The sequence below is a fragment of the Pteropus vampyrus genome, unplaced genomic scaffold (genome assembly GCF_000151845.1).
Source record: "Pteropus vampyrus isolate Shadow unplaced genomic scaffold, Pvam_2.0 Scaffold8, whole genome shotgun sequence".
Classification (NCBI taxonomy): Eukaryota; Metazoa; Chordata; class Mammalia; order Chiroptera; family Pteropodidae; genus Pteropus; species Pteropus vampyrus.
Window position 1 is genome coordinate 15,604,071 of NW_011888789.1, and position 8,891 is coordinate 15,612,961.

Sequence of the window (8,891 nt, forward strand, 5' to 3'; positions counted from 1 at the left end):
TTGGTACAGGTTATACAAATTTATACTCAAGTATGGTGCATAGAAACGTTTAGATTCTGTACGTCAACAGTGGGCATTACCATTCTTTTTGTTATTTATTGATCTGATTGGCAAGTAACTTATAGTTATTTTTAATTTTCATTGTTTGAATTACCAGTACAGGCTTGGCTTTATAAGGCATGGCGTGTTATTCTTTTGATTTCATACTTAGAAAATGTGTCAGTGTAGAAGTAGAAAATACTTCAGATTTAAACAAACAAAATATTATCTAATCCTAGGCTAGATTTTCAATGTTGCAACCTTTACTGCCTCATCTTCCACCAGGTACAAACACCTGTGTGAAATGTCGAGCCGTCCAACTTCCCTGCCCTTTTCCAGACAGTGCTCCTCTTTTGGGGCGTTTCCTGTTCTGGGCTAAGCCGCTGAGCCTCTCTTGCATCAGTGGTTCTCAACCTTCAGGGCATCAGCACTTCCCAGAAGCCTGGTTAAAGCACAGATTGCTGCACCCCCACCCCCACCCCACCCCCCAAATCTGGAATGGAGCCGAGAACATTCACGGCTAACAGTTTCACTGGAGATGTGAAGAATCAGCATCTGGTCTGAGGACCAGCCTTTGGAAACCCCTGCTTTGTCCTGACTGGGAGCTTTTTGAAGGGTCTGGATGTTAAGCATCTCTCCACTGAGCTTCCAGGCTAAAACAATAATAGGTCAACATATCATCGTCCTCACACGCTCTGAAAGAAGTCAGAATATAAAACTGACCGATCTGTGCACCTGAGTTGGAATCCGCGATGCGCTCAAACTCTGGTGCCCTGTAGCGCCGGGCCTCCAGGTGCGCTGAGGGCGGCGGACACGAGGGGGCAGCCTCAAGCTGGTCTTTCAGCAGCTCGTTTCCGGTCGCGCAGGCGTGGAAGGCTGCAAGTCCGGCCAGGGGCTGCAGGTAGGCGCGGCGGGTCGGGTCCCGTTGTGAGGTTAGCAGGAAGAGAAATAGTTGGGTGCGCCACGGGGGAGACCGGGGCTGTAGTGTGGGCAGGTGCGGAGGGCAGCTCAGCCTCCTTCAGGGCCCGCCCCTGCCCCGGCCTGCTTCCTAAGATAGAGCAGCTGCTCCATGCCTATTTATTGGGCGGCTTGCTGGGAGTCCAGCCGGTGGCCACGTTGTCGCGGGGCAGCTAGTGTCCACCTGTGCAGCCCTTTCTGCGTCCTGCCTGGCGTGCGAGAGGGACATGAAAAGTCAGGCTTCAGCCCCTTCGCCCCGGCTTTATTCGTGCCCGCACTGCTAGCAGCCTCTAGGTGCAAGCTTTGTGTTAGGTGTAAACGTATGCTGCTCTTTTTGGAAAGGAAGAATTAGCTGTTTTATTTAGTAATGTTGTCTTCTCTGTCCTTTGCCTTTACTATAGAACCTTAAGGCTACGTCAGGATCTGGAATACTTAAAATAATTATTTTAATGTAACTTATGTTTTATTGGCAGAACAGGATTCTACTCTAAATTTTATTGACAATAATTTGTTTCTTCTATGGTTGTATACAATATTTTGTAAATTGATAAAACACTAATTATGTTCCATTGCTTTTCTTGTCTTTTTTTTTTTTTTTTTTTTTTTTAAACAAGGGGGTATAGCAGTGGCTCTCAATTTTTTTCCTGGTTTACCAACTTTTTCCTATCAATGTTAGCAATCCTTTGTGTCTACACAGTGCCTGAATTTCTCCTACCCAACTAATGGTCACTACAATCTTTATTCCTTAACTTGCCCGGTATTTTTAAGAACAAGTAACTTTTAGTGTCTTTTTTTAAAAGTTTATTGGGGTAACATATAATTTTCAGGTGAACTTTTAGTGTCTTTTTGCTTATTTCCGGGCAAGGTTTCTTTGCCCACACAGCCTTATCCTGAGCTCTGGGCAGCCTACGTTAGAAATATACCTTTAAAAGAAAAAAAGCCCGCTGGATGTCGAGGTTGGCTACAGCCTTCTTTAAGAGATGGGCTCATGGTGAAAATAAAAATGCACATATGGAATTATATGCCCCAGTGATTCTCAAACTTTAGCATGCTTCCGAATCACCAGGAGGACTTGTCAAAATACAGATTTCTGGGCCCCACCTCACAGTTTCTGATTCAATATGTCTGGAGTGAGTACTCAAGAAATTGCATTTCTCACAAGTTCCCAGATGACTCTACTGCTGCAGGTCCAGGGATCACAGTTTGACCATTACTGACATACACCAACTTGTGAAATAGGACTAGGAATGATCCAAAGGGGCTTCAACTATATATATAATATTTTATATCATTAAAAAAGATCTTTAAAATGTATGATGCAGCGTTACCTGACAAAACCGAATGGATATTCATGATCTTATTTTTTAGTTTTCTCTGTGCTTGACACATTTCAGGAAAGAAAAAAAGATCCCATTTGCTGCGCAGAGAATGCATTGGAAAAGAAAGTGGGAGACCATGTAGGAAACTGTTGCAGAAGCCCACTAAGATTCTGGTGGTTTAGACCGTGCTGGGATACCAAGAAGGGAGAGGTAAATAGATCCGAGAGAGATTTGGGTGATAGAATTGACTGTACGTGATGATTGATTGGTTTAGAGGTTAGGGGATGGAGGTTTTGTGACTTGAGTGAGCAGGTGGGTCATGTGCCTGTCACAGAGAAGGAACCCAGGAGGAAGGGGCTGGGGATAGGAGAGACATATCCCAGACCTTGAAGAGCCAGCTGATTGAAGTATAGGGGAAAGATCTGGGCCACAAATAGAGACTTGGAAATCAGCGTTTACATTGCCATGAAAGCCATGTTCATGGATGAGATTACATAGAGGGAATGCATAGAATGGAAATATGGCCTGCAACAGACCCAGAGGTATAGTATCAGGGCTTGGCCAACTTTTTTTTTCTGTAGCCTGTGAGCTAAGAATGATTTTTATCTTTTTAAATGTTGGGGGTGGAGGAAATCAAAAGAATAGTCTCGTGACACATGAAAACTATATAAAATTCAAATCTCATTGTCTATAAATAAAATTTTATTAGAATGAAGCCATGCTTATTTGTTTATGTAGTGTTTGGGGCTGTTTTCACATTCTGGTGACGGTCGAATAACTGTGACAGACAATACGTAGCCTCGTACACTTTTCACTTCTGCTCCTTGCACCACAAGTCACAATTATGTGGTTATCAACTCAATTTCAACTTTTGGCCCCCAAACCTATCTTAAACCTAAATAATTACTATCTGACCCTTTACAGAAAAAAGTTTGACCTGACCTCAGGTCAAACTTGATAGGACTTTGAGTTGCAAAGTTTCTGGTGATTCAGAGAACAAAGTTTCTGAGTGAGTGAGACAGCAGTCATTCAAAGAAGGGGGTTGTTTGACACTACAGCTGCAGTGTGTCCTCAAGAGAAGTGCTGTTTCCTGTTAACTTTGCAGGTGGCTTGATCGGTGTCTGTTGTTGCAGCTCGATGAATGGCAGGTGGATTGGACTTTTTCCAGCAGAAGGTATGAAAGAGTTGTCTTTTCCTGAATTTTTTTTTTTTTTTGTGGCTGCTTTCTCTCTAGTTTCTAGACTCAGTGTGAATGTCACATCCTCAGAGAAATCTTCTGGGACTGCTTCATCCAGAGAACTTCCTTTTTGTTATTTTCTATCCTTGAACCCTCATCAATATATAATGATAAACTTTTGTTTACCTGTTTATTGTCTGTCTTCCCCACTAGGCTTCTCCATAAGCTCCAAGAGAATAGGAACTACATCTGTTTCATTTACTCGCATATCCCTAATGCCTAGAGAACGATTGGGCATGTAGCAGCTGCTTAATATAAGATGAATGATGGAGATAAAAGGAACAGATTGGGACCAAAGAAAGGCTGGTGAGGACACTAGGGGCTCTGAGCCCAGAAAACTAACTGACTGGGCTTCAGTGGTGGGGGCCGAGCTGCAGGAGGACTTCCCTGCAGCTGCTGCACCATCCTGGGGATCAGGAGCCTGAGTGACATCCAGGCACAAGGGGAGTCCTTGGAGGTGGACCATTTGGACTATTGCCATTTTTCTACATAAATAATTGCAATTTTTTATTTAACAAACCTCCTTTATGGTACTTTGTGGCAGAGTACTTTCAAACCAGTGCCCAGGCCCAAGCAGAATACTGACAGACCCAGGCGTCTGGATAGAGACCTGAGCTGGTAGAAGGAAGGTGTACCTGGAAGGTAATGCTTCATGTCATAGGCATCTCTGACACAAGAAGCACAGGGTCAGTTCTGTCACTGGTGTTCCCCACGCATCCCAGTGCTGATATTCAGCTGGCACAAACTAGTATGGCCATATCCCTTGTCAAAGTATTGATATGCTTCCAGTTGGTTCATAAAAAGCCTCTGCCTCTAGCACTCTGAGTGTCAAACTGCCCATGTCCAGGGTCCTTCCTCAGCCTTCTTCCTTCCATCCCCTCCACCATCCAACAGCTAAAGCTGTAATGCCTACCTTCAACACAGGCCGCACACCGGACAGTGCCAGAGCCCGAGTCCATTCCACTGGTGAGCGTCCATGCCTTATCGGTGTTTATTTAGTGTGAAGATCACCTCTACGTTATGCTCTCTCTATTCTCACCACCGTTATTCTAGCTCACATACTCTTCAGCCCTTATTCCGGATCATTGCCAGGACCTTCTAACTATGCTCCCAGCCTCAGGCTCTTCTGCCCCAAATAGAACTTTCACGCCTGCCTTTGCTGCTTAAAAACATAAAGAGCTTTTGAGTTTCCAAGCAACATCCCAACTTGTTAGTTGGGTTCAGCATTCTGGCCTCTACCCACACCCCTAGCTAATCTGTTGCTCTCCTTTGTCTGTCTTCTGCCCTGGCCCCACTGGTCTAATAGATCCACAGTTTGCTTTCATTTTACATCATTTCATTTTATATTTTATATTCAACTCTTCATTGAATATCTACATAGTTTGAACACTGTGGGAGGGTCAAAGACAAAGTCACACACACAGACACCTCCCTTCTAATCAAATCTAAAATAGATGAACCCAGACTGGTTTGTAATACAAAATAATGATTATCAGAGCAGCTGACACTGAGCATTTAGTTTGAGCCTAGTATTCAATACCTTCTTTCCTCCTCACAATGACACTACAGTGTACAGTATCCTTGAGTATAAGAGGCATAGAGGGTGTGTCACCTTTAATCCTTTGTCACCAAAACACCTTAATGGAAATAAAAACTGATTGTTATTACTTCTTGTTTCATTTTATATTTTAGGAAATTACAGAGGATAACAACATGGAAAAGAACCCCCAAGATGGTAGAAAAAGTCCACCCCACAGGGAACTGCCCCCTGTGGTGGGGCTGCTGCTGGCCATGGTCCTCATGAACATGCTCCTCTACCTCTGCCTTGATCAGTTTTTCATTTCCCCTCGCCGTTCTGCCGGGGACCCCAGTCACTGTCCCTATGGATACTTCAGAATGGGACAGATGAAAAACTGTTCACCGTGGCTGTCTTGTGAGGAGCTGAGGACAGAAGTGAGGCAGCTGAAGCTTGTTGGGGAAGGAGCCGTGAAGAGGGTGAGTCGGGAGTGACTTCTGTGTTACCATCGCATGTGAGCGGGGCACCTCTTTGGGAAAGCAGCATGGCTTTAGGTGTTAAGAGTCAACAAACTATTTCTACCCTTGAGCCCAGAAATCTCACATCTGGGACTTTATCCTAATAAAATAATCCAATGGAAGGAAAAAAGCTAAATGCATAAAGGAGTACTTTGCTTTATTGTTTATAGTAATGGAAAACTAGAAATAATAATTACAGGGGAATGATTAATTGGATTATGGTTCAACCTCTTGATAGACTGTTCTGTAACCATTAACTGTAGTTAGGAAACTGTGCTGCAACATGAGAAAAATCTTAACAATGATAAGTGGAAAAAGCAAAATACAAAATTATGTAATACACTGTTTTTGACTGCAAAATTATATATATATGTAAAAAATTTAAAAAATGATAGAAATTTGCTACAGTAAATAAGTACAAGTAAAGAAGTAAAAGATGTAAAAAATGGTTATGGGCATTTTTTTGTTCCTATTTTTCAAACTTGATGGGTATATGTGTATATATATATATATACATACATACATATATACCTATATATAATTTTTTAATGTTTTTTTTTTTTTATTTTAAGAAGAAACCAAAGGAGTGAATTCAGTTCTCAAATAGAAGCTTCAAGAGCCCTTGTCTTATTGGCAACCAGTTTGTGCTATAGTTTGATGGTCATCATTTCTGTGGTAACTGAGGCCTACTAATGAAACAGTGACTCTAGAAGCCAGTTAAGGGTTGTTGAACAAAGACAGTTCTTTTGTGAGGGTATATTGAATGATTGGTGAAAGGGAGCAGGGAGCAGCTTGGTAAACTGCTAGTCTTTATTTTGGGAGATTAGGACACCATGGCTGCAGCTTCTATGAATGTGGAAAGGAGACATCTTGAAGGAAGAGGTCAGTTAGGGAGAAGGGAAAGGATTTTATATAAAGTAAAACCGTAAAACAGGGTAACTGGTTCTTTTATTTTTTAATTAATTTTTATTTTTTGGTAACTGGTTCTTTTCAGAGTTCATTTGTTCATTGTCATGGGTGCTAGGGGTGCAGCAGTGAATGAAACAAAGACCCTTGAAGTTTGCTTTCTAGTTGGTGAGTCAGACAATCAAGAAAATAAAAAACATTGTGTAATAAAATATGTTCGTGACCTGTGCTGCGAAGACAAAGCAGCAGGCTCGTTACTTTAGATGGTCAGGATGATCTGAGAGTGAGCTATGAGGATGTTTGGGGAAAAGGTGTTCCAGTAGAAAAGATGGGTACCAGCAGAGACCCCAAAATGGAACATGGCTGGTTGTCTGGGGACCAGGAAGGAGCCAGTGTGCCCAGAGGGCAGGATGAGAAGGACAGGTAGCACACGAGGTCACTGAGGGCCCGTGGTGGCTGGGTCCTGCTGGGCCTGGCAGGACTTGGAGAACCACTGGAGCAAGTCGAGGGGTGAGGTGGCTGTGTGCGTGGAGAGCAGGCTGAGGCTAGGCAAGGGTGGAAGGCGAGTGGGGCCTTGCAGGCGAGAGGTGGTCACAGCCTGATGATGGTGTTAACAGTGGACGTAGTGAGAAACGAGCAGATTCAGTCATACTTAAAAAGTAGAGCCAGTGGGATTTCTCAGCGGATTGGATATGGGGTGTAAGGGAGAGAGACAGTGACTACAGGCTCTTGGCCTGGATGGCAGGAAGAATAGGGTCATCATTATCCGAGGTGGAGTAAACAGGAAGGAACGGATTTTGTGTGTGTGTGTGTGAGGTGGGCATGTGAAGGCCATTTAGCTGTCCATGTGGAGACGTCACACAGGCAGTTGGTTGGATGTACAAATCTAGCCCTTGGGGTGAGGTCTTGGGTAGGGGGGATGTGAATTTGAGATGGGACGAAAGTAGAGAAAAGGACTTAGCAGTTAACCTCTGCCTCCTCCAAAGAGGTGACCTTGAGGGGCTGGCTACTTGTTTCCATGTTATTGGAGTCACTTGGAACATTTTTGAAAAATTTTTTTGGAATTGCTTTTTACCTTGAAGGATATATTTTGGGGTACCTTTGGTTGTGGCAAATCATTCTCGTTTGAGAACTGACTTGATTTTGGGGAACTTCTATAAATTACGCCCATCCATATATGAGATTTAATAATGTGGATACTAACTTTGAGGAACGTAGTTTTGTTTATTAAAGTAAAATGTATCCAAAAGGCTGTTTACATTGAATTTTTTGGTGTGCGTGTCTTTGGTTGAAACTTGCTCTCAGGGCAAAAGTATCTCGAGCCCTAGATGTTATCTTTTAGGGTCAGGAGCCTTGTCTCTCTTGCCCCCATTGAAACCTCAGTGCCTATGCAGGTTCGGCCCAGGGTAACTCTCATTATCCTCCATATTGGCCCTCATTTGAATGGCACCTGCATACAACTAGTTTCCTTCCTCTCCATGTGGGTACCCCTCCTCACACTCCAAGCTGGGAGACCTAGGTTTCTCAGTACGAATTTCTGTAACCAGAATTCTTGATGTCCCACACTCTGACTCCCACCTCCTCTCCTAAGACCCTTTCTTCAAGAATTCTTCATTCTCATCGAGACGTCCAGTTATCAGTACCATTATGTTTTTCCTTTCTGACACTCCTGCGTGCAGTCCCCACTTACCCCGCAGCAGAGATTCCATAGCCATTATCCTCATCAGTCTTGTGCAAACACTTGCAGCAACTCCCTTGCCTCTCCCTCTCCAACATGCTTGGCTGGAGAACCCCAAACCCAGCTGCCCCACTACACATCCGCGCTTCAGCACAGCCGCAGCGTTGAATGCATGACCACAAAGCTCAGAATTGCATTCAGCACAGCCCGGCAGGCCTCTCTATTCCCTTAGCAAGTTTTCCTTCCCATGCTCTGAGACAGATATTTCTCAACACCCTCAACCCCCGTCTTAGCCAGTCTTGTTACATAAGTTATTATGAAATTAGAAGTCACCCAAAGGGACTGTCCTCATCTTCCCACCACCAGACCTGTGAACTTTACAGCTCAGATGTCATTCTTGACTTCTCACAACTTCCGTCATTTCGGTAATTCCTTGTTTCTTGCGTCATCAGCCCTTCCCACTCTGGGATCATTCCTGCTGGCTTACAACCTCACACTCTATAAGAGGAAATCCTCTTCCGCCGATTCCCTCTCCTCTGTAGCTGCTGCCTGTTCTCTGCTTCCCCTGCAGTAAAACTGCCAGAGCTCTGTCTCTCCTTCCTATTCTCCCATTCATTCTTTTACCCTTCCAGTGCAACTTCCAAACTCCACCAGTGTTCTTATCCAGATACCAGCAAACTCCAGGTTGGACGTTTCTCTTTCTCTTACTCGATCCTTCTCA

The 8,891-nt window shown here is 43.8% G+C and overlaps 1 protein-coding gene across 6 annotated transcripts in view; it reads left to right on the forward strand.

Moving 5' to 3' along the window:
• Positions 1 to 886: 886 nt before the first annotated feature.
• The window catches only part of POMK (protein-O-mannose kinase), a 19,109-nt gene continuing 11,104 nt past the window's right edge, over positions 887 to 8,891 (forward strand). Inside the window, exons 1-6 of one of the 6 annotated variants that reach the window (XM_023519898.1) lie at positions 887 to 940; positions 2,391 to 2,525; positions 3,421 to 3,489; positions 3,706 to 3,858; positions 4,447 to 4,518; positions 5,245 to 5,547. In XM_023519898.1, the coding sequence (XP_023375666.1) occupies positions 5,266 to 5,547 (282 nt within the window). In that variant the 5' untranslated portion in view covers positions 887 to 940; positions 2,391 to 2,525; positions 3,421 to 3,489; ... (1 more) ...; positions 4,447 to 4,518; positions 5,245 to 5,265. Of the gene's footprint in view, positions 996 to 2,390; positions 2,526 to 3,420; positions 3,490 to 3,705; positions 3,859 to 4,446; positions 4,519 to 5,244; positions 5,548 to 8,891 lie in introns of all 6 variants that reach the window. The other 5 variants (XM_011373011.2, XM_011373019.2, XM_011372976.2 and 2 more) reach the window with 5 other exon arrangements.